The sequence below is a fragment of the Tribolium castaneum genome, chromosome 1 (assembly GCF_031307605.1).
Source record: "Tribolium castaneum strain GA2 chromosome 1, icTriCast1.1, whole genome shotgun sequence".
Lineage (NCBI taxonomy): Eukaryota > Metazoa > Arthropoda > Insecta > Coleoptera > Tenebrionidae > Tribolium > Tribolium castaneum.
In genome coordinates, this window is record NC_087394.1 from 30,992,129 (window position 1) to 31,017,632 (window position 25,504).

General features: G+C 37.0%; 1 protein-coding gene and 1 long non-coding RNA gene across 6 annotated transcripts; one reads left to right on the forward strand and one right to left on the reverse strand.

Annotated features, from left to right (window-relative positions):
- Positions 1–2: 2 nt before the first annotated feature.
- Positions 3–23,767, forward strand: LOC661834 (myocardin-related transcription factor B). 5 transcript variants are annotated; one of them, XM_008192685.3, is made up of 4 exons: positions 3–155; positions 19,303–19,503; positions 19,952–20,017; positions 20,284–23,767. In XM_008192685.3, the coding sequence occupies exons 2-4, from the start codon at positions 19,410–19,412 to the stop codon at positions 22,791–22,793; spliced, it is 2,670 nt and encodes an 889-aa protein (XP_008190907.1). In that variant the 5' UTR covers positions 3–155; positions 19,303–19,409; the 3' UTR covers positions 22,794–23,767. The 5 variants fall into 5 exon arrangements, with proteins under 5 accessions (XP_008190907.1, XP_973061.2, XP_008190906.1 ...); XM_967968.5 differs by lacking the exon at positions 3–155 and adding an exon at positions 2,939–3,154; XM_008192684.3 differs by lacking the exon at positions 3–155 and adding an exon at positions 16,464–16,643.
- LOC107397515 (uncharacterized) lies at positions 501–2,853 on the reverse strand. The gene is made up of 3 exons (XR_001574599.2): positions 2,722–2,853; positions 1,015–1,148; positions 501–962 (listed from the first exon to the last, which is right to left on the reverse strand). It is a non-coding gene; the product is annotated as an uncharacterized LOC107397515 (long non-coding RNA).
- Positions 23,768–25,504: the final 1,737 nt, after the last annotated feature.

A 25,504-nucleotide genomic window follows, 5' to 3' on the forward strand; every position in this document is an offset into this window, starting at 1 on the left:
AGATGGTGGTCAGTGGTGTAGTTTCAGTGACATATGAATTGTTATTCACGATTTCCAGTGGGAAATAAAATTAATTTCGAATTAATCTCAAGTGGTTTTTTGCGTACGGACCTCAATTTATTTATTTGCGATAGAATGGGACGCTTCGGCCACAGGTAAGTTTGTTGTTATTGGTTTGTAATTATTTTAGCATTAGACCACCCGCCCACTCCAAATTATAAACCACCACATGATATTTTTGCAAGTATTTTCGGCGGGAAATAAACCGTTTTCCTGGTGTTTTTGGGTGCCCTAAGGGCGACAAAATCGAAATTTTCATTCACGGTGTTTCGCCTCGGAACCGGCGTAGTCTGTTGTTGACAGCTGATTGTTGTCACAATTGGTGTGCTAGTTTGAAAAAAAGTTGCCCAATCCTTTAGAAAATCGTCCCTGATTTGTGGGAGAGTCAATGGGTTTATTTGGAGGCATGTTTTTATTTTTGTTATCATCGGTGCGTACGTAATGGACATTTTTAGACCCACGTAACCAATAACGTTTAATGGTTTGCTTAATAACTAATAAATTATTTATGTTTGTCGAGGATCTTTTATTTTGTATAATTTAAAACACGTGGGTTTGCAGGCAGAAGTACTCTAATAACACGAGAAACCAGCGAAACAAGTTTGTAAACAAAGACAATTAACTTGCTTTATTATAGAAATTATAATTCATTTTTGGCATTTTGCGTTAGAACCTCCTACTTTATATTCCACTGCAATCTCTTTTCGTTTGAGAACGTGTACACTGCTTATTTAACCGGTTACTTTTTAATTAATGTTATGGTCTAGCGCAAAACAGCACGTTAAACATTATACCATGTTAAATCATTGTCCGTTGCCTCTTCTTCTTGTAAAGTTGTGTTGCCAATCCCCATACATTCTTAATGTATCATATTCGAGATTTCCCAGATGTTAATCGTTCGCCTAAAATAATAAACTGTGGATTAACGTGGCACGTTTGTACGCCAAAATTCACTTTTGGTGAGTGTTCGTTTATTCCATTTTATTTAAACATCGCTGTTACTCATTGTTGGGGCTGTTGTTTAACAGTCTCAAATTGTGAGTCACAAGTTTAGAGCGCCGCGACGGAAACGTCGGTCCAACCTCGAACTGAAAGTACAAGTGAAATGGTGGTTTTAAGCTGATCTAATACGGTTTAGCATTTTATAGGGTTTTCGACGAAATATTCAATCTTTGTGTATCTCATACAATGTAAATATTTTCTTAACATAGTGGGTTTCTTCAAATTTACAATTTATCGGTTTTTCTAGTCCAAATAAAAATTAACACGAATAGTATGCGAACCATGTTTGTGTTATTTGTTTACTTAAATTTTTCTACGAAAAATATTTCATTTGGTCTATATTTTACCATGTCGCATTGTCGTTCTGGACCATGTCCAAGTTCTTCTCTTAAGAAATCATCCTTAATTGATTTAAACGAGACATTAATTTTCTTAATTATTTACTTAAGCATCTGAAGAGATAAAATAGCAAAACCTAGAAAATGGTACACGTTTTTGTCATATTATAATATGTTGAATCAGGTAGTAGCTCCTACAAGTAGTATGTAACTGTAAAAAAGTTACATCAATCACTGCCAGTACAACACTGTACTATAGTCAGAAAAGATATAGATTCAAAATATTTGAAAATTTAAGATTTTGTAGAAGGTTAATTGTGAACTTTTTGCCATCAAATATATTTTGAAAATGACTATCAATAATATGTTTGTACCACGATTCTTCCCATAGTTCGTTTGAAATTAATCTACCGTTTGTAGAATAAACACATTTTGGCAATTATTTAATAAAATTGCTTAAAAACTATTATTAGCGCCCATGAAATTAGTTTATTAATTAATGAGTGAATCACGAAAAGATTTTGTGGATAAAACACACTAACCACATCAAATGAAAAATAAACATTTACAAAACACCAACTACTGTTGAGTGGTAAAAATTATTTATAATTATAGTCCAAAATGTAGGCAGCTCTGATGAAATGTATTATTTAATTTTAACACATGGCTAAGTTTAATTACACATTCACGATTTTATATCACACATCCATTATTAGCGGGCTTAAATAACTATGAATTTACAACATGAGCAAGTTTTATCCAATTTTTGATTGCACTCATATTTTGTTTTCGGTATGAAAATACTAACTTTGGCTCAAGCATTTTATCATAAAAATATTTTGTCCGTGTATTTTAGGAAATTTTAATGTTGGTTTCACTTTTCAGACTAAACAAAAAACCAAGTAGTAAATTTTATTATTTATTTTGTACTAACGTATAGGACAACTTAGTTTGCTACTACTGTGAAAACATGTATTCTATTAGATGTAATTATTTGGTTTTTTGTTTTGTTTCATGTTCGTTTGTTGGTTTAGAGATTTGCCATTGCACTTGACCATCACCATGATGGTCCCGTGGGTGTGCGAAATCCAAAAATTTCAAGGCAGTCTCGCAAAAAACGCTATCATATATTTGCCGGCCAAAGTGACAGATCTATAGTTATCGCATGGTTCTTTTGGCACAGTTTGATATAAAATCAAGTTTTATTTTTTACCAAGACCTAACCTAACCCAATGTCTCCGTTCCTTGGTTTTTGCATAACCCATTGACGTCACAGTCTGCACCACCTGTAGCAGACGAAAGTCCCGCCAGAGTTACCTACTTTTTTCCGAAAATAAATCGTTTCGGTGTGTAAATTCGTAAACTTGGCCCTTCGTGTAGCCTCGAAAGTACATTGGGCATGACGGCGGCAATCCGAAAATCCGTGACGTTCCCCCACCTTGGTGGCGCCGCGACGCTCGGCAAGCTACGACTCGGCGTCGAGCTTTCCGCTCGTCTACGTTTCAGTAAGTCGTTGAATGTGCGCCCCGTCGCCTTGCGTCCGTTGCGTCGCCGAAGAAACATCACAGAAACCGAACGCACACGACGACTCCTCCGGCAGAGAGATGCCCCCGCGTTGCCCGCACAAGGGGGCGGTCGACTCGCAGCAGGGTGGTGGCGTGTGAGCCCAGCCGACCCCGGCAGCAGCTAGACCATGCCCGTGAGCACGGGGTCACTCGGAGAACCTCGCGCCAAGCGCTGCAAACTCTGCGACGGTAAAACCAACCCCAAGTGTGGCGTTCTCTGTTTTAACCCCGCTACTCCACCCCGGACACGGCCCCATGCTATTAACATGCTAAGCTAACACGGCAACGCCCAGGGCTCTCTGATGCCGAGGCTGATGCTACAATGTCGCTCGCCCCCAGACGGTTTAATACACGGGATTAATTTTTTAATTAAACTTCTCATGAATAATATTGGTTTTGGAGTGCTGTGTTGACGCTGTCTTTAAACCACCAGACACTTGGGTTACGTATCTCACTATACTGTCTAATTGCGTGATTTGTAAACATACTGCGTGTTTCTTAAGCAGTCTAATCAATTTCTAGCTTGGAACTTCTTTAGACTGTCATGCGCATCACTAAATTACCCCAAGAACAAACAAACGGAAAATAAAAGTTTTGCCAATTATAAAGGTAATTCATTTTATCTTCATAATTCCTTAGGACATTTTTTATAAGGTTTTGGCTCATGATCTTAGAATTTTATTTTACAAAAGCAATGTTTTCTGTTACGGAACTTTTCAGTGGTAATGCTTTGAGGTCAACACGGCGTATCATTTATTTGTATTCAAGCAAATGAAGTCAAATTATTACTTTTTTATGTACCAGTTGGATAAATAATGTAGAAATTAACCATCCATACGAGGGTCATTTAATCAGTATGCAAACAATATATTTAGGTTAATACCGTTTTGTTTTGGGGAAAACCTCTAAATTTTTATGTGTGAAAAAAAAGTTTGCAAATTATTATTCATTTATCGCAGTATAACATCTTCCAAAGAAGCTGGGATGTAGTAATACGAAGATACATATCGCAATTTTTACTAAAACCGTAGTTAAAAAGCAATTCAGGTACTGTATGTTTCTTAAGCTTTTCAATGCACTTGGTGGATGGCAGTTAACGAATTTATGATAATTAAAAAAATGTTTTTTTTAACCGACATGCACCAATTTTTCACTAATCGAACTCATGTCTTGATCTGTTGAGCTAAAAGAGTGAAAATCACTATATGAAGGATACTCCTGGATTTCAAAGTCAATTTTTTGAAGTCAATTTGTGTTCCAATATAGGTTTTTATGATCCCTGAATATAATAAACATTAGAATTTTATCCAGTTCAATATGATTTTCATAGAGATTGTCATTTGTGGTGTCATGACTGGAAATAAAATGAAAAAGAACAGTTTAATTAAAAAAAGAACCTTGTTATTATTTATTATTTTCGCGATTTTTCATTTACAAAAAGTAATTTTGATTATGAGATTAATCGGACAACCTGTTGTTGGTATAAATTTAAATTTAAGCGACTGACACCTATTTAAATCTTGTACTAGTTTTAAAATAGTTTTTTCTATATAATTTTAGAGGGTAGAAAGAAAGGTATGTTGTGATGTAGTTCTATCATCATTTTTAATAGGATAAGCAAATACATTTTTGTGTGCTTGGTGCACTTACGGTTTTAGTAATCCGACAGAAACACTCTTTCAAGCATGATCAAACAACTGATTTCAGCACGAAGTTCATATAACTTGAAATAGTTTTACGGCTTCAATCTTTTAAATCTTGCGAATTTTTATTGGTTTTGTATTAAATTAACTTCTTTTCTGTTATTTTTTGGGCGTTCAAAATGTTCAACTCGGAAGCTGTATTTCTTTTGTATAATTTCATATTCATAAATTTTTCACGCTCCAAAATATTTTTAATTACTTTCACGTGGTGGCATTAAAATGCGAGGGATTTATATTTCTCGTTTTTATCGAGTGATATTTAGTTTTGCTTTCATGTATCCGAATGTTGATGATCTGTTGAATGTATTTCTCCAGAAGCATCTCCGTCTTCCAGTAAATAATCCTACAAAATTGGCATAAACCGTGCTAACGTAACCTCAAACGAAAGATTTATTTTTTCCTGAGTCATGAGCTGTTTTCGAGTTCCTGAAATATGCAACACATGGTGTACGTGTTTATGATTTTGCAGTTAAATAAAACAGCGCCGACGTTATTAAGAGATTGCAAGTGTATCTTGAAAGCATGTCCACCATCTAATGCGACCAGAGGTGGTTTTGGGTATTCTATGGTATTAGCAGACGAGGAAAACATACAAAGTTGGGAGTTGAATAGTTCGTCAGTCGCGTTCACAAACCAACAATGCGAGTACGACGCTACTGACGCTGGCGTCGCTAACGCTATCTTAGGAAAGCTATTAATATCGCGGCATACATTCTCAAACCGTGTCGGACAAACTCGGGCTTAAATCCAAATGCTTCCTTTCGTATTGCTGACGGATCGTGGAGAATTATTTATTACTTGGCCGCCGTTCCAAATCAGCTTAATTATAAAAGTTGGTTCATCGTTTTTTCTTTCGCCATGTGGGATTTTGCTTTGAACGACTACTTTGGTCTTAACGAAATTATCCGCTTTTCATCGGCCTACACGTTTACTGTCACGGGATATATTCTGATAGAATGTGTTGCCTAATTGTTGTCGGTGCTTAGACGATGACAACATCGAAGTCCGGCCAAAAGCAAAACAGACAAATGGCATTTGGAAATAGGCTAATCAGTTTTAGTCTATTCTGAAAAGCTTGAAGGTTTGAACAGCGCTTTTTGGACAGCTTGTTGATATTGTTTTTATGGGACAATCCTATTTCTGTAGGTTTTCCACGAAATTCAAAAAATAAATGCCACTGAATTTTCATACATTATAACGACAGATAGGTACACATGTCAGATTTTTTGAGCAAGGTATTTCCATCTGCAAGAGATCGGTTTCAATAACCTGAAAGTGTACTCTTTTTATCAGTTTTTTTTATGTCAGACGTTACAGAGAACATCCGTCGTGTGAGTAATGTTTGAGATTTCCGGATTTCAAAGTTTATGTTTGGTTTGATTTTAGCAAAAATTTTAGTTTCTATTTCCATGCAAAATACAGTTTACGACTAAGAGGCCTTGGTTTTCATGTGGTTTTCATTGTGAAAAACAATTACATAAAATTATTATTAGGATGATGGTTTTTAATAGGATCTGTGTACATCTTTAAATATTTTAACATTGCTTCACAAGTACAATAATAATTTGGTTACTATTCCACTACTAAAAGCCATATTTTTGAGAACCCTTGTTCTTTGAATACTTTTTTCTATTACCTCCAGAAATGCCGCATACATTCTCTACACTCAACTGCATTTTTATAAAATCAGGACGTCTGTCGATGGACACAGGGAATCTTCTATTAAATAAAGTTTTGGTTTATATTTTTTGTTCATTAATTTTTTTGTCTAAAATCTTGAATAAATAGCTTGGTGTAAAATTATGTTTAGAGTGCTCAATAGAGTAATACTTAAATGGTTCCGGGTCAGCAAATAAGTTTTTTTTTCACTTGACCTGACTTGCCACGGAAATTTTTATAAGGAAATATAATTAAACCAAATTTTAGAACAAATTGTAAAACGTTGCTTTAGTTAATGGTGGTATTTCATGACTTAACTGTAGTTAAGTTTGTTGTACACATCCGTACTTTTAACAACTTTTTAATTTCTCCACATCTGCCAAAAACCTAAAACGCGGAACCGTCGTGGTTGTAATTCTTCCATTGTACCTCCAGTTTAATAAGCTAAATAGTTTTTACTAAAATGTTTATTACTATAGTTATTCTTTGGAAACGCTTGACTCTTGCCAAATGGGTTTTGCACACGCATTGTCTATAGAGTGTAGGTGAGATCGTAATATTTGTTTTAATGAGTTACTCAAAAATTCCACTACATGTAAATAAATAATTTGAAAAACTATATTTAGTATTTTTTTGGTTACACATTTTTAATATTTTTCTTTGATCATTCAGAAAAGTAAGTAAGTATGCAGTGTCATGGATGCGTTAGCAACGAAAATTTTTTCAAGTTTGGAAAATGAAAGGTTACTCATCTGGAACCAATATAGTTAAATTTATGAGAAGTTTCTTTAAATAAAATTGGGCGTCTAATTATACGTTTCATTAGTCATTGACCACTATGGGCAAAAATGTGATGTAGTTGGCATCACTTTCTTTTTAAACGTATAATTTCAATTAGAGTGCCCAAGTGTTGTTCCCATCCTCTGCCAAAATAATCATTTAAAATAAAAAAATTGCCAAAGTTTTCAGCGCGGTACTAAATAATTCACTCTGACAATTTTTATATTGCTGGCAAGAGAAGAATATGAATATATCCGCCCTTGAAATTTTTATACAAGATTCATATTTTTACCTCATTAAATAAATCGATGCTTTTCAAGAAGAAAAACGGCTACATAATGATGAGCGATGATAAAAGCATCGATGCGTCATTATTCCGACGATAATACGCATTACAACAATAACTATAAGGACCATTGTGAGCGCAAAGCACCCAATCAGGACAAGGCAAATTCGTTGCAAGTCACAATAAAGGCCAGTTATCGTGGAATCTGTGACGGCATTGCCTGTCCGATTAAATCGAACCGTAGATTTGTTTTTAATCAAAGGGGAATGAAGAATAAAATGCCAACCGCAGAAGCTCAACATGGACATCGGAATGTTTTTGAAACGGCTTTGTTTACATGTAATCCTGCTATTTTAATTTCATCAAAGTAAATAAAGAAGTAGCTATTGCGTGGCTTGATTGACATTGCAGTGAGTTTTAGCGGGGTGAGCTTAATTTTTATGCATATCGAGCAAACATAAACAACCAGTGGCGCCAAAAAATGACGAATAAGCGTAGTAGCAATGGGCAGGTGGTCAACTTGACAGTGTTATTTCTATATCACCTTATGAATTGTTTTCATAACATTTCCTAACAAAATGTGATCGAATATTATTTTTGTAAGATTTGTTTATTTTTCTATGTGTACATTCCTTCTGGTCAAAAATAATTCTGCAGATGCGGCGACCAAACGGAACAATAGGCGCCACCAAAACCTCAAAACGTGCCCAGGCTAAACGAGATTTATTTATGTGAAACTAATTAGAAAAAGTGCCCAAAAACAATATTTTAAATGCTTCCCACTGTTGAAAGATACGCATGACAAACGGCTGATGTTTTTGTCTTTATTTAAGAAATAAACAGCAAAAGCGTGGGCCAGTTGAAGGCCGATGTGTGGGTAATTACTAACTAGCATATTTACCTATGCATTCGATCTAGGATTTAATTAGGAAACCAGATTTAATTAATTCATGTTAACTAGGCTATTTCATGTTGTGGCTGATAAAATCTAGAACCGAATTTATTTGCAAATGATTTTTTGATTACTAATTACGTGCGGTCGAAATGAGGAAGCGCTTCAAACTTTTCGAAAAACTCGAAAATTAATAGTTGGGCTTTCGCCACATAGTGGTATTTTTTTAAAATGAAGGACCACATTGTTGGCAAGTACACATTTCTTGACCCCCCAACTTTATTTTTTGACGGATTGTCGACAAATTCGACAATTTTATCATCGTATATTTCGATTACTTATCAATTACAAAAGATTAGAAATTTCCCAGAACTGTTTGTGTAATAAGATTGGAACCAATTCCTGATTTTCCGTGTCAGTTTTTTCAGTAAATTAAGTTAAAGACGTCGCGCAATTTTTTTTAAATAATAATGTTATTGAATAGTCTGTCATTTTATTCAATTCTTGTCACTGATTGTGTTTACGAAATTGAGTAAAACTCTTTCTGCGTGGGGAAGTGAAGTAATAAAAAACGTTCCCGAGGGAAGATTTGAATTTGATGTTGATTTAGTTTCGTGGAAATAAAGCCGCATTTGTATTTCCTTGTTGATTCTCGTGGCCGGACATTTGGATATATTCCAGTTCGATAAAACACTGCATGAAGAGATTAATTAGGAGAATCTAACAACAATAATTACGAAATTTTGCCATTGTTCGTGTTTTCCCCAAATTCTGTTTTACTGGGATATTTGGGAAAATAAATAACGAAAGGGGAATTATCAGTAATGTTGGAAATCGAATCGAAATTGAAATTAATTATTATTAGTTTGACATCAGGGAACGAATGGAATTATAGTTGTAGGCATTGTTAATTCGGAACGTACAGATTGGCTTCGTTTGCAAAACAGATGGAACCAAACATAAACTAGTTACGGATTTAATAGCAACTATACAGCAATTAATTTCGATTATAAGCGTGCATTAACAATCATGAATTTTTCGACGATTTTACCGTTGCTTTATCGAATGGCTCTTTGGTAAAATTGTTATTTTTGTAATGATTAGTGACGTATTAATTGTTGTTTACACAAAGTTACGTCTTCCTCATTTGATATACGCAATCAGTCTCTGACATGTCTTTATTTTTTTTTTGAAATAATTGGAACAAATTGGCAAAGGAAACCCGTTGTTTTGCTTCCTATGCATTAAGTACGTTATTAATGAAAGGTAGCAAAGTAGGTGCTCTTAAGCGTTTTTCGATTATTTATTTATGAAGCTGCCAAAAAACAGTAAATGCATAATTTACCTCGTGGCATGCCGAGTAGGTATTTGCGTGCTACTTGTACTCTAATGAGGATATTGCATTGATAAATTGTCCAGAACGTTGCAAAAGTACGCTTGGTTTTTTCTAAGGCCATCACACATCACTAACAACAAATAAAAGCTCATTTACTATTAGCATATTTATAGTATCTTTGAATAGTTGACCTACATGTTCTACGCCATATGTGTTAAAAAAAGATTCGTCAGACATTGATTATTTGGAACACAGGTATACTTGCTAAAATTAGTATACAATGGTGCTATACTTAACTATATTTTTTCCAAGACGCATTTTTATGTCAAAGGGATTCTTATGTTGTGCTAGTAAACATTCCTGTATTGTTTCTCATGTAGGTGACTTCATTGCATGTGTAATGACGTTAAACTTCCTACGATTTCTTTTATACTTTAACGTAGGTTTATTTATTGAACGAACTTGCCGTTGTAATTACTGATAATAATGAAGTCAATGAATTTGTATTTTTTGCACTTGTACTTAAGTAAAGTTGTCACGGTTTTAGACTTTTATGTTAGTGAGGGGGTGGAAGATGAGCTGTAATTAAGTTTCTGGGTTAGTTCAGTTAAATTAAGTGTGCGAAGTTTACGGCAAGGACTGCAACGAATTTGCTTCTTATTTTTTGGTCCTTGGACTATTTCGCGTTTTTTGGAAACAATACGCGCGGATTAAAAATGTTTATTCAATGTAACAAACACATTTATTAGGTAGTTAGATAACTGGCAGGATAATAAAACTGTTTTGGTCCAAATATAAAACATTCTAATTTTAACGAAATTTACCTTTCATTCATGGCCAACAAAATCGTCCATTAAACGCCCACACTATACATTTCTCCAGAAATTCACACTAAACCATTAGTGCTCTCTTTCCTCATTGTTTCGGTCTAAGTTCATCGAGAGAAAAAATCCATTTCCTGTTGTTTTCCTTATCTGAAGAGCGATCGTACGAACGTCATACCAAACTTATTAATTTTGAATGATTTTTCCGAAACATGTGTCAGCGGGATGAATCATCACGAAAATCGAAAACAAAGTTTTGTGTGTGGAGAGGAGAAAACGTCAAAGAGTCGAAATTATATAAACAGCGGCTTTAGTTGTGATTTATAAACAGGAGTGAAGATGAATAATTTTCAGGCGGTCTGCGGTGCGCTACAAATTTATCGAAATCAGCCCATAATATTTTTTGTCTCTGTATTTTTAGCCGAAGTATTTTTCGGTGCCAAAGTTAGAAAATTCGATGTATAAATATACAAGTTATCTGAATTAACGTCGGCCCGCAACAATCCGAACCACCTCCGCGTCCATGTTTTGGAAATGCTTTCACACATCGCTTTATTACGCATCGCATTGTAATTTTTCGATTTTGTAATCGTTATTTTCACACTTGGTATAAATAGATTTTCTGGTCCGTCTCCACAAAACTAAATTTTTTCCAACTTGATCAAATAAATTTTATACAAGTTTTGAAATCCCTCCAGACAACTTAAAATTATTTTTGATAAATCCTTGAACTTTGTTAAAGAAATTTTATGAACCGCTAAAATTAGACTTTGGGATTAAGCGAGAAAAGCTTTTGCAAGAATACTGCACAATTTGTGAAAATTTAACTCCATTATTCATAATCCCGATTTTTGCTTTTATTGTTGCCTAAACTTTTAGTAAATTAGTTCACACTCGCGGGCCACATTTAATCCAAGGAAGTAAAGATTTATGAATCTGTTTGTCAAATTTAATTGTGTTAACAGCATTTTCGAAAATTTTATTATGACTTGGAAAACTTTGGGTTAAAAATAAATAATGTGGTGCATTTTTATTACCGCCATTATAGCGAGCTTTTGGAAGCCGTAAAGTTTGAGAAATTTGTTAACAATAGGTTAATAAATTACGATTTACTGCCATTCTTTGAATCGTCAGTATTTAATTTACCCACACATAATTGCATATTGCTGAAATTGTAATCACATATTATTTAAGGGCCATATCTATACTTACTGTAGTTTATTTATTAATTATTGCAACAAAATAAGTATTTCGGCAGTTAATGAAAAATCATAAGGTTCAAAAAGCTGCGCTTTTCAAGTTCAAAATCTGTCTAAAAAAGATATACATACATGTTGTCAGCGTTTTTCTTTGTAATCCTATTTTATGATAATTGTACCTTGACCTTTTGGCATTCTGTCAATTTAATAAAAACCATTCTCAAAAAATAGTTTGAAAATTATTTTAAATCTCATTTGTCTAAACCGCTAGTCGCTACCTATACAAAATTTACAAAATTACTGTTTTGTAAGCACGAGTTAAAAGATTAAACAGCTACTAATAAGCATTAATAAATGTGCAAGTATGTACAAGTTTTATGGTAGTTAAACATTACATAATGTTCTTCCGTAAGTTTTCACTTATTTTAGACGAAAAAAACGAGGAATGACTTTCGGTCTTTTTGTAAACGTTCTTGAACATACACGTGTCGTCAATTTGTGCCTAAACTTCTTCTCATTTTTCCGGAAGAGGAAATTCAGCTTATTTAACTTTCCGATTTTGCTTGTCGATCAACAGTTTTTTATGACAGTAAGATCATGGTTGAAATAAAACTTTTCGCACCACTTTAAATCGGCGGATTTAAACTTTAAGTTGAGTGTTAAAGCATCGTATTGATTACTTTAATCAATGCCCCATTAATTGTTATTGTTTATCGTTGTTTTCTCACCCTAAGGTTAGGAATTTGTTTACTCAAGTCACCGATAAGCCTCTTCGTTGTTGACACGTACTGGAAATATGTTTGCAAAGGATCTTTTGACTTGAAAACTTGTAGTTTTTTTCTTAGCAAAACGCAAGGTTTATTTTTGTTTTGAATCTTCATATTAAAAGGTCTTTCCTCATCATTAAAGCATCAATTTCTACGTGTTTTGTTGCTTCAAAGTGAACACATAGATCTGGCACTCTGAACAAAAATAAGCTTGTTTTTCCTGTGTTTTTAGAATACCGTGGGTTTGCCTTGTCCCACCTTCCTTTTATTAATTTTAATATGCAGTCCTTTTATATTTTAAGGGATAAAATTCCCTAAACGATTTAAAAAAATTACAAACTAAAAGTGTTGTTTCCTGGGTTTCACCCTTTGAAAGTGGTTTATGAATGTAGGTCTCGAGTAAAAAATATTTTTGGCAGTCGTCGGCTTCGCAACTCCAGATGTTCTTACAGCACTCGAGCGTACATTCGTCTTGAACTTTGTCGGAAGTCTTAACCTAAATTTTTGCGATGTTTCTTTGCCGAGGACGGAGTCTCCAAGGCTCCAATTCGACGTAGTCTCAATCCTCTTCAAGGATTCCATGACGTACTCTTGGTCTGCTGTCCAAATTGTTTCCTTGGGGTTATTTTTACAGTCGGTTGCAATCGAGGTGCATTCAGATGCAGATGTTTGGTCCTGGGCGTGAAGTGGTAAACGTGCGTGAGGCGGCGGCAGTGCGCTTTCCACGCGCGCCCACCATTCCAATCCGTTTTGTTTTTCCGCTCTCTGACAAGCGTACACAAGTTCTGATGAGTATGCGGCCGATTCCAGGGGCCACCGGTGCTATTTTTACACTCAGTGTGCGAGGGAGTGCATCGCATGCCCTGGCAACTTGTCCAACACTCGCACACAACACGGCGACGAGATTGCCGCCGAAGTTGCTGCTAAAGAACGTCACCAATTACTCAACTCTGCCTAATCGGCTCGCTAATCGCGCCGCCGATTCGTGTGGACCATGATGAATTGCGCGAATTCGCTAAGCTTGTCATGAAGATGCGCTCAGATTTGTCATCGGCCTAGAGCAGGTGGTTTTGCAGGGGAAAGGATGAAGGATAACACTGTGCAACACCAAAATTTGCTTTTACACGAAAAGGAGTGTTTCATGTTTTTTTGGGACGCGAATTTGAAACCCAAAGAGCTTTCATGAACAACTCTTAACAAATAAATTGAAAAAACGTGATTCTGCTTAAAACAATGAATAGAAACTGTTTACTTTTGATTGTTGTCTTGAATAGGAAAAATATGCAAGCATAGTAAAAGAAATGGAAAATCTGTTGGACAGTGTAATCGGAAACACGCGTTTTTCTGCGAACTATTCGGGTCGGCAATAACAAATAAAACGAATCATTTCAATTAGAATGGATTGATTCGTGAAAGGCCCCGGGGGTAAGGAAGGCCATTCTGGAGATGCGGATACGAAAAAGTAAACAGAAACAGTTCGATGTTCTTCAACATGACGGTTGCGTTGTTGGGGTTTGACATGCGAGGTCTTAAAGGACGAGTATTGAGTTTTCGTAAAAGGACGAGGGAGCGCAAAATTGTTCACTTGTTCTTTTGATCCGACGGTTGGGACATAAAAATGCGACCCGTAATCAGAAATGTGATTTTAAGAGAAATATTTGTTATTTAAGGGATTTTTTAGAGCAATATTTATATTAAATTATAACAAAAATGTTGGGTTCATACATTTTACTCTGTCTAAGCTGGATAAGCGAGTAAAGCAGTTCTTTAAATCGATACTACAGTTTTTATAACAAGTGCACTTCAGCTGATGGTTTTATCTTGCATTATAATTCTGAAGGAATCCTTCCTTGAAATATTTTTAGCACACATAGGCAAAAAACACAAAATATGGTGCAATGTGATTTAGCTTTGATTTTTTTAATAACTCCGAATTCACGAATAAGGGTGTAAAAAAACGTGCACATTTAGCTGAAATTTAGGAGCCAATAACTCTGAATGTTTGCCAAAATGAATTATTGTCTGTCAGAGTTGCACTTTATTTTTAGCCGCTCATAATTTAGCAGGTGAGAAAGGTTAGTAAGTTACTTAGGAGTGCCAACAATAATAACTTGACAATATTTTAGCATTGAGACGAAATTATTTATTTTATGAAAAACACACTTGTGTTGTTCCTCCTAAAAAACGTGCTTAATTGCTCGATACATTCGATTTCGACATTTAAAAATATTTGGCTAGTAGGGAATAATGTGAAGAATCCTGACTGACGTTGTGTTTACTGTTTGTGTAAATATAGTTGAAACTAAAATAAAGTACTGGATTAAGTGGATCATCACTTTGTTTCTAGTTATTTAGTGAGCACACCTCTGTTTTTTAATAGCCTTGAAACGTTCAGGTAAGAAGTCCATCAACAGGACTTCAACGCTTTCATCACCGACATTAGCCTGTCGCATCCACCAAATTTCATCAGCGGTGAAAACTTGAAATGTCCGTTATTTAGATAATAACACGAAGCTCTGGTTGTGTTGATTCGAAGCTATAAATAAAAGTCAATGCATGCATAATTAAATTGTCAGGAAGAATTGTGATGATGTTCTGGCAGAATGACTTCAGAAGCGTGCCAAATTGCACTTATCGTAACGCCAATCATTGTATTTTTCTAGCGACATATATGCTAACTTCACGTGTTTTTCATTAATGATAATAAATGAATGGAAAGCGGGCAAACACGTGCCTAAATTAAAGGGGGTTTCTGGACTTGGCAGCTTTTTTAACTGAAAAGAGATTATTTTGACAAAGCAAAATGTGACGAAATGATTTTCGAAGAAAGTTTGGAAATATCTGTAGTCCTGGAAAATTTTCAAGAGAGATGAAGAGTTAATAAATTGTAAAAAGTTTCGTCGTGTGTAATAAAGCGCAGCATCATCAATAACTAAACGTGTCATCGTCGGGACTTTGTATCGCCAATCGGATGTCGAATTAACAGCTGTTGAAAAATGATTTCGCAATAAATATTTGAAGCTGAAAGTGATAGTTATGTGGGTCCATAATTTATCCGGGGCCAGTGCTCTTCCACGAAATTGGTGATACCCGACGGAAATTTTTCCCGCAAATTGGGATAGACTATTTCAGGATTCTAGTTCTTTGGGTTAGTGACTTCGCATTCCAGGATGATTGGTTAATTTACAACAGTTGTTTTCAGCATCAGCAGTTCCATTATAAGAGGAAACGTCAGGAGGTTAGACACACGTATGGAATAGCCAACTGACAAGACCCGACTTAATGGCTCTGCTGGGCTATTTATTTTGATACTACAGCCATGCGACTTCAATTAAGTTTTGCGCCAAGTGTGATTAGCGTTTGTTTTCATTTAAATGATTTCGGGATGCTATAATAAGCAGGTGTCATTAAGATATTTAACGTAAAATACTACGGAAAAGTTTCATTGTTTACTACGTGCTACTACGATTAAGAAAAAATATGCAAATTGTGAACAAGTTATTAAAAATATAGAAAAAGCTTCTCCGTGCCGATTAATTTCATTGTTCGTTAAAAATAACAAATGTTACGGACGGTTTATTCTTTTGAAGAATAACACGATTCCCTATAACTACGTTTCAGAGATCCTGTTTCTCTCAATTAACTTAATTGGGTATCTGAAAAGGCATCGTCAAATGTTCGTATCGTTTATATCAACTGATTCCAGTTTGTTGCTATTTTCTATTCCTGTAAAGGGTTTACTTTCATAGCTTTCCGTTGGAGAAACATTTTCTGCAGTGTATTTTGTAGTTTTTTTCTTGCTTTTGTTACGTATCTCAACTACGTGTTTCTCTATAAAATTTGTGTGATGTGACACAAAGAATGAAGCAGTCATTGTATCAATTCTTTGTCATCGCATTTTTTTACCGATAACTGAATATGTGGCGGGAAATATAAAATGTGTTAATTTTACATGTTTATCCAATTTTTCGGTGAATTATCTGGTGATAAGCTCCATTCGCGATAAGCATAGTATCTCAATCGATCCAGGTAAAATTTTGTTTTTGTGTATGTCATCTTAGTGTTGCTCTCTATTTTTATGGATCTTTGACCTATGCATTTCTTTGATAAACCTAAATGTTTATTTGCAATGCACGTATATTGAATTGTGGTCTTGTGGTGACTGAAGTTAGGTGTTTTGTGCGTTTTTGTATAGATTTATGGGGAAATGAACAACTTGGAGTTTGTTTTAAGTAAGAACATTTCTGTTGACAAGCTGTAATTCATAAAATTCTCGACATTGATAAAAGTGATGATTAGTGTTTATCGATTTTTAAATGTTTTTATTACAGTGGATTTGTTTGTAAACGCTTTTAATGACTGGAGAATGTAGTAAATTCTTATATGGCGCCAAATACTAAAGTGTTGGTGTAAATGGATTTATGTTAACGGCGTTTACTTTCCGAAAACGTGGATTTATTTAAAATATAGTAAAACTATAGAGACGATAAATGATTATTACAAATAAAAAAAGCGTTAACCTTCGGTGTGCTATTTGTTGAATAGATTCAGTTCTTTGTGACTTGTAGTATAATAAAATTTATTGACTGCCGTTGGATTTATATCTATTTTGTCTCCATCGCAAATAAAACTTCATTCTGTGGAAATTAGCACAAGACTATGTATCGATGTCGTCGTTAATTTATATTTAATGAGCTTCGATACTTGCTAATTCCCTTGACAGTCCGTACAATTGTAAAGGGAGTTGCGGTGATTTATCGTCAAAGATCTCATCTTTGATGAAGTTGGAAGTTGTTTTGGCTAATCTTTGGAGATTAAGATTCAATTTCATTCCGAAATTACACCGAAAAATCAGTTCGAAGACCTCCAGAGTGTATCAGTATTATTTTGCAACGATAAAAACGCAAATTTAATTAAATCCATTAATTATTGTCGCGTCGCGACGTTTTACAGATGACTCTTGTGCGTAAAAACACACATATTTCAGTAAAGTTCACGAAGTTTAGTGGCACAGTTTACATTTTCAACGTGTAGCATCTTGGCGTCCAGACGCTTTAACATCTGGGTTGACCGCGCTTGACGCCTTCGGAAAGCCACAACAGATCTTGCGCAATGTTTTTGTCTGTTTTCAACGAAATGTTGCTAAATTAAAGAATTTGTATCTTTCCAAATAAAAATAAAGTTGCCAAACATAATTTAACAGATCATGGCTTGTAAACAACTGAACATGCAGCTTTTATAGCTTTTTTAATAGGGCAGTCGAGATATATCTCGCGGAAATTGTCTTCCAATCGAATTTCAAAAATTGGGCTGACAGTTGTTAACCCAGAAGTTATAATTATGGTTTCTAGTTAATTTGTAGAATCAAGGTAAGCGCCACTCGCACAAATTTGAATTCCTAAGGCAGACTCATAAAATCCAGAAATAACATTTTATGAAGAATTTTTTAATCGTATTTTATTCTTATGTTCATTGTTTGTAAGCCCAGGAATTTCATTAATGCTTAACATGCGGCTCGTGCGGTAACTAAACGCGCGTTCATGTTTATTCTGAAATTTTAAACGCAGTTTTCACTTTTGACCCGACCGCAAGTAGCTGTTTTTCCCTTCCAACATGTTTTTTTTTTCAGTCATACTAAAAACAACTATTTATCCTTTTAAGAATATTAATTGGCGATCGAATCACTTGGCGGAAAATAACACTTTTCTATTTTAACTTTTCTTGGTCACTTGGTGGTATAACGAAATATTCCTCTGGTTGTTAGTTTGTTATTCTCGTGTTTTATTAAATTTGGTTTAATTAAGGCCTTTGCGTTGCGCTAAAATTTTGCACCAATATTTTCTCAGTTGGCCTAGTTTTGCATTAAGATGATGAAAGTTTGTTGTTACGTGACTAACGTGACCATCTGGTACCTACTTCAATAAACAACTTAAACGTAACGTCAAAATATATTACCGTCCGAATTAAAATTGTTTCTTACGAAATGACGAAACGAAGAAAATTTTACGTTTTTGACCTTTCCGCCGACCACGCGTCAATTTCATTCATAAGTTCGGTTTTCGAGAGGTGTTGACGTTCAACCTGACCTAAACATTTCACTTCCCCGGTAATTATACAAGTCGAATGCCATTAAGGTGTGGATTAGACCTAACGCCCACACTTACGATCCGTTTTTCTATTCGAATGCGAATATTTGCATAAAGCGTGGGTCTGATTTGCTGCAGGACAAGTGTGAAGCATAACTACGCATCTAACAGAACGTGTGAAGCTACTGTTTACGATCATACGGCTGGCCACATTTATCCAGGAATAATTTTTCGTTTGACTGAATTTTTTGTTTGAAACATTGCGGCGAAAAAATCGCATTTAATTTAATCCTTTGTGTGGGAATCGCGAGAAGTGGTTCGAATTTAAAGCAGATAATAAAGATATGAGACGTAAAGCTCTTTTATTATCCTTTGGTTTTTATGCAGAAAAATCGCGATCAGATCCGGTTTCACTTGGAACTGGTTACGCCCTCGTATTGTGGAAAACATTTCGAATGTAAGTTCAGTCGATTTCGTCCTTGTATCCGTTCAATGCGTTTTGTTGTAATTGCTGTGGCACTTCCTCGACGATTTATGCAATCTGGGGGTGGCAACCACTTTCGACGAAATGTAAAAATGGTGTGGCGACACCGCCTGCATAAGAGGGTATTTTTCAATTTAAGTTAAATAAGGACATTCCTAAGGATGTGGGCAGTCGTGCAAAAAGCTGGATTTGGAATAAATACAGCGATCGGCAACTAGCTATTTTTTGCTCCGATTATTTATTTGAATAATTCTGCATGACTACTATTTATTTTAGGATTTTTCTTTTTGCGGGTTGTTAATAGTGTAAATATTTTTTCAGAGTCAAATCACCGGAGTGAGCCGGGCTCTGGGTTTTGGCAGCTCCAATTAGATCGCGACTTGGTTGATACCATCTCCGCTATTTACCCGGAGTGGTTTCAGAACAATATGGCCGAGGGAGGATCGCCATCGACTCCTAGGGAGTCACCGCCGAAGGCGGTGATCGATACATCTCCACTCCACATCGATCAGAATAAAGAATGTAAGAGTCGCACTTTTTCCGAAATTAGAGCTTTGGCAGAATTTTTTCGTCAAAGTTGCCAAGTAATATTTTTCAATGAGTTTCGTAACGATTAAAATACAGTAATCGGTAGCCTACGTCCCTTGGAATCCTCCTACTCATATAAATTGTTTACGTTATACAAAACGAAAGTGAATTTGGTGTTAAACACAGTATCAACAAATCAGTGATTGGGTCAAGTGTTACGTAAGTCGGGCCGGAATCGAGCGTCGTTCTTGCGGCGACGTTTCCGGATTGCACCGGAACCATGCGGCGTTGTGATGATGACAATGGTCATCGACTAGGCGAAGTAGCTGTTGACCCTTGCTAGGTCAGTGTCGGATGTCGCACGGCTTATTCTTCCGCGAACGTGGTCGCGTTTGCAATTATTTGCATGCACCATGTGCTCTCATGTCTTTGTCTTTTGCAGCCCTCAAGGTGAAGTTGATGCTACGGCGGCCGTTCGACCAGCTGGTAGCGCAAGGAATCATGCCTCGTAAGTGCCATTAATTTTGAATTGCAATAAAATGAACAGTATTCCACTCTTTCGGCACAGTAACGTATTACAAACAGTAATATGTTGTAAAAGAAATTTTATAAGTATAAATGAGAGTACGTATCGTTATTGAAATGGTCCATAATTTTTTTATATGACCATTTGGAAAAAAATGCGTGTACTACTCTCCATGAAATTAAAATACTGATCATTTGCTGTGTGTGGTTGTTTTTGCGGTGGAAATTTGACGAATGTGTGTTGTCCAGCTCACAAGACGCCGGCGGCCTTCCACGGCCAGCGGCGGCAGCTGGAGCGGGCGAAGACCGGCGACATGCTCAAGGCGAAGATCCAGCAGCGGCCTCCGCGGCAAGAACTCGAAAGGCGGCATATTCTCGAGGCGGATCCAGGTCACGTAGATCCCAGTTTGGCGGAACGCCAACGAATGCTGAAAAAAGCGCGCTTAGCGGACCAACTCAACGACCAACTATCACACAGACCCGGTCCCCTTGAACTCATCCAGAAGAACATCCTCCACACGGAGGAGCCCATCGAGCAGGCCGTGAAGACCGGCCGGATACCGTACAAGGCCACCAGCGAGGGCCAACTCAACCGCCCTCAGCACCCCCAGAGTTATGTCACTCCGGAGGACGACTCGCAAAGTTCCGAAGGCGATAATATTGTCAGTCCAGGACCTAGTGATGTTTTAGAGACCGCCGCGAAATCGGCGGGTATCGTGGTATCGCTCATTCCCGCCACCGAAGGCACGGTGGTGGTTACGACTGCCACCCCAGTGTTAAACAAAGACAACAGTGAAATAGTGTTCGCTGATTTGTGCAGATCGGTCGCTGCGCCTCTTCTGCCCCAAGTATCGGCCTCCAGTCCGGCGTCCCTAGTGTCTTCCACGTCCACTCTTAGTCCCTTATCATCAGTCGCTAGTCCTGTGCCTTCGGTTGTCTCACAACCGGCCACACCAGCACCACCCCCGCCACCACCTATAGTACTTACACCTAGACCAATCCAATCACCTGCCAAAAGCGATGCTCCCGGCAAGGACAAGAACAGAAAAAAATCCAAGTCAAAATCGGCCCCCAAAGCACGCACCATTAAATTCCATGAATATAAGGGACCACCGAGTGCCCAAAAGAACTCAAACAATAACAACAACAACGGAGAAAGCTCCTACGATCTCTTATTACAGCAACAAACCCTTTTACTGCAGTTTCAACTGCAGTTGCAGCACAAATACCCCCAAATTATACTACCAGCTTCCCAAAAAACAAACAACGAAACAAATAACAATAACCCCCTACCGTCCCCATCACCATCAACTTCGTCAGAATCATCAACCCCCGCACGCCTTACAGGTCGCTTAGAAGACATGAAAGTCAGCGATTTGAAAGCCGAACTTAAACGCCGCAGCTTGCCAGTCTCGGGCTCCAAACCCCAATTAATCGAGAGATTAAAACCATTCACAGGATCCGATTCATTAAATCAGAATATTTCGTCAGTGGATTCAACCCACAGCAATTCGAGCATGGACCAGTCACACAACTCCCCTCAATACCAAGAAACCGGTTCACCTCAAGGTTCGGTGAAGGAAGAACCGGCCGAACAGATGGAAATTTCGGATCCTAGAAGTCCTTTACCACAACAACAAATCCAGGAACAATTCCAACAATTGCAACAACAAATCGCTCAACAACAACAAAATCAAGAAAACTCACAAAAATCCCAAGAAGAAATCGTACGAGAGCAGCAAAGACAAATCGAGGAGTTGCAACGCGAGTTGACTCTCTCGAAGTTGCGGCTCCAGGAAGTGACTCGTGTCGAGCCCAAAGCCCAGTTGTTGGCCCTGCAGAAGCACCTGCAGGCGCGACAGCAGCAACAACAGCACCAACAACAGCAACAAATCGCTTTGCAGATGCAACAATTGCAGGCGTTGCAAGCGCGACAAGCTCACGTTAACGAAGAACAACAAAGGATACAACAACAGCAACATGTGGCGTTCCAGAACCAGAAAAACATGACTGGTGGGTTGGTTCTGAACGGTGCTGATGCGGCTCTAGTGTTTAACCTAATGCAAGGCAAAGCGAAAGTGGTCAATGGGCATGTGCGAACTAATTCGTTACCAAGTTTCTTGAATTCCATTGTTCCAACGCCGGTAATAGCGGCACCTGACGTTAAACCGGAATATATTGAAGATGTGAAGCCACCGCCGCCTCTCTACGAAGAAGCCACGAAGCAAATCAACAAGAAGAACAACGTCAAGAGTCAGACTGTTGACGATGTGTTGGAGATTCTTATCAAAAACGGGGAATTGCCTCCGAGTGCAGCTCAAGACCCGTCGACTCCGGGCTCCGCCGGAACGAAGACAACCGAGCCGGTGTTCCCGAACAGTCCGGAGGCGGCTCTGGGTCTGGACCCGACCGAGATTTTGGACACTTTGGACAACCTGGACAACATGGACTTCACCCAGTTCGTGATGGAGCTGGGCGACAACCAGCAGCATTCGGACAACAACAACATGCAGAGTGACCACGAGCAGATGTCGGTGCCGATGGACACGGACGATTGGTTGGAGTCGCTGTGCGTCGAGAACGGACACAATGGTGCGTGTACGGCGCCGCTGGCGTCGCAAGAGGCCGACCTGGTGGGCTATGACCCCCTGCTCGGCATCACTCAGGATCCCTTCGATCCGTTTAACTTAGAAGAGTTCCAGTCACCTGCCGATTTGACCGCGTCGCTTTCTTGGGACAAAGTCGACTATGCAGCGTAGTGCGCGTGCGCGAGTCTCCATTTGCGGTGCCGCTTATTCCAGTGATGTGCGATTCCACTCGGTAAGAAATTGACATTCCACTAACGGCCGCCAAGATCGCCAGAGGGCGCGGGACCAGGGCGGCCCCAATCGGCCAGGGAACACATCAACAGATGATATTGTACATATATACTTGTAGTGGTAGATAACGCTTAGGGTTTACAAATTTCGTAAGACACGAGGTTTTAATTTATTTCAAGGCGGCGATGAGACTGAGGTTTTTTTCTAAAAAAAGAAGCTGCAAAAATAGATTTTGAAATATTCCATTTTCTGTGAAAGTTGCTCATTGGAACGAAATGACAATTTCATTTAACGCACCAATTGGATCAGTTATGTGCCTCAGGTAGCAAGGGTTTTCTTTTTTACGTACTTTACTGTATTTTTATAGGGTTGAAAGGTTGAATGTCTGAATAAGTGGTTTTATTTGGGATTAGGTAAGGTGTACTTTTTATGTAATAAATTGCCTTGATTTATATGTATATTTTGCATTTGAAGTATCGTGTATTTATTAAAATATTTTAGGACGTTTGCTAAAATTGATTGTGATTTTTCTTGTCTTTTCGCCGCTGTCATTGATTCTTGGAATTTTTTACAACCGAGTGTCAATGTCTGACTACCTGTACAGATTGTTTTCTGACAAAGCCTTTAATTGTTAAATTATTTCGAATGTTAGACATTTATTTTGTTGACTATTTGTATTTAGGCAGCCCGTGCTCGGCTGCAACAGGAATGTCGCGCTCTTAGATTGCCTAATTTATTGTATGAAATAAGAACTTGAGATGCCTTATGATGATTATACATTGCCTCCTTGTGTTTGAATATGTTTCAACCCATACTGTTCGAGGGAAACATTTTACAACGGCTGCAATATTTTATAAACAGTATGCGGGTGAAATGCTTCATTCATAATGTAATAAAAATGTAATTAATCACAAGTCTTTTATTCCACATTTATTTTTTTAATTACGCACTTTTTACCTAATAAGTACCAATCAGTCTTGCTTTACAAAATTATTATTTACAGTACTTCTTTTGTCTTCATTTTGTACGAATTCCTGTGTAGGAAGAGTGAAATGAGTTTGTGGGTAGCTGAAATAAAAGAAACTCTTTTAGTCAATACTCTTTAATATCTCCTAAAGTAAATACGCTGCTGCTCCTTTTTAAAAAACGTAATGCAAGAAATATAAACACGCCGCTCTGATACAAAGGACATATTTGATAATCATCGTTATTTGCTTTTATTTGTTCGCCAAAATTATATTATTTGCCTTATGGGGGAAAAAAGACTAAAGGCAAATCATTATATCACAGAATGTCATAAAAGTACAAAAATGTTTTTCCATTGGCATGAAGCTGATTTGCGTATGCCAGGCTGTAAAAGTATTGCTTTGAGAGATTAAATATCAGCGGGAGCGAACGTACCATCTAATTAGTTAGCGTAATCCTCCCTAAACCATAACCCCTTTTCTGTAGGAAACCGTAGAGCGTAGTTTATCTAATCCTAAACCAAATGACGGAGCGGCCAATTAACTTACCGAATGAGTTGGTTTTTCAAATAAATGCGACTTATCAATACCATTATTGGAAAATTACGCATAGTGCGGACTTCATCATGTTCGATCTTTTCCCTTGCCCTTTTACATCGTGTGAGGGAGGTTGCTAATTGCTTTTGAAATCTTTCGAGCAGGCGAGGCTTGATTATAACCATTTTCCATTGTGCGTGTAAGAGCAAAGGGTGTACCATTACAGCTCTGTTTATGCAATTAAAATCTTTGATAAAAGTTTCGAAATATTGGGGTGAAGGGTGTTATTTGAAGCAATTTGGAGAATTTTCTTCAACAGTTTGGAGACATGCTATTCCGATTTGTTCGTTTTCTTAGATCACGGCACGGCTGAATGGGTTCGTAATAAGTGGTATTAATTTAAATTAACCCAGTTAGCACTAACATCTGATCAAGTTGGGAAGTAATTCGGGGTCATAATTCAATTATTTCTGCATCAATGAACCATTTCCTCAAACAACGTTGCTTATTATTGCTTGTTTTAGATAATAAATTTGGGTGGCACGCTGACCTATATGCGGCGTTCATGAATCCAGGATCCAATTAATGGCGGTTTAGTGATTGGTGCGAATGCTTGTTTTTCGATTGCTGCAATTTGTTCTAGAAAAAAAACTAGACACAAAGCGAAACAAAGAAATAATTGTTTTTATTCAAATTAGTGAAAATAAATTATTATTTAACCAGAATTGGTCACTGATTTCCACCCGTTTACGTGTAACATAGTGCAAGAAAACACAATATTATCCTTACAGTCAGAAAGCTAGACTAAAGCGAAACTAGGTAATTGATAAAAAATTAAGAACAGCATTCTATATCTTCATACCTTTCATTTCAGTCATTTTCAGAGACAGTAATTTGTTCGCTATTTTTGGCTGAACTCGTCATTGTAAGAAGAGTCGCATTAATTTGTCAGTTGAATTGCCACAGAACACAGAAACAATGAAAGCATTTCCATTGGAAAAAGCATATTTTTTATTAAATTTATCCCGCCAAATTATATTAGCATTGATCAAAGTGAAACTTGAAGAGTAAAAACATACGAAATTGAGGCTAAGAAACCAATTTCGTAATGAATACTAAATGAGTTTTGTAGTTAAAAAGCCCATTTGA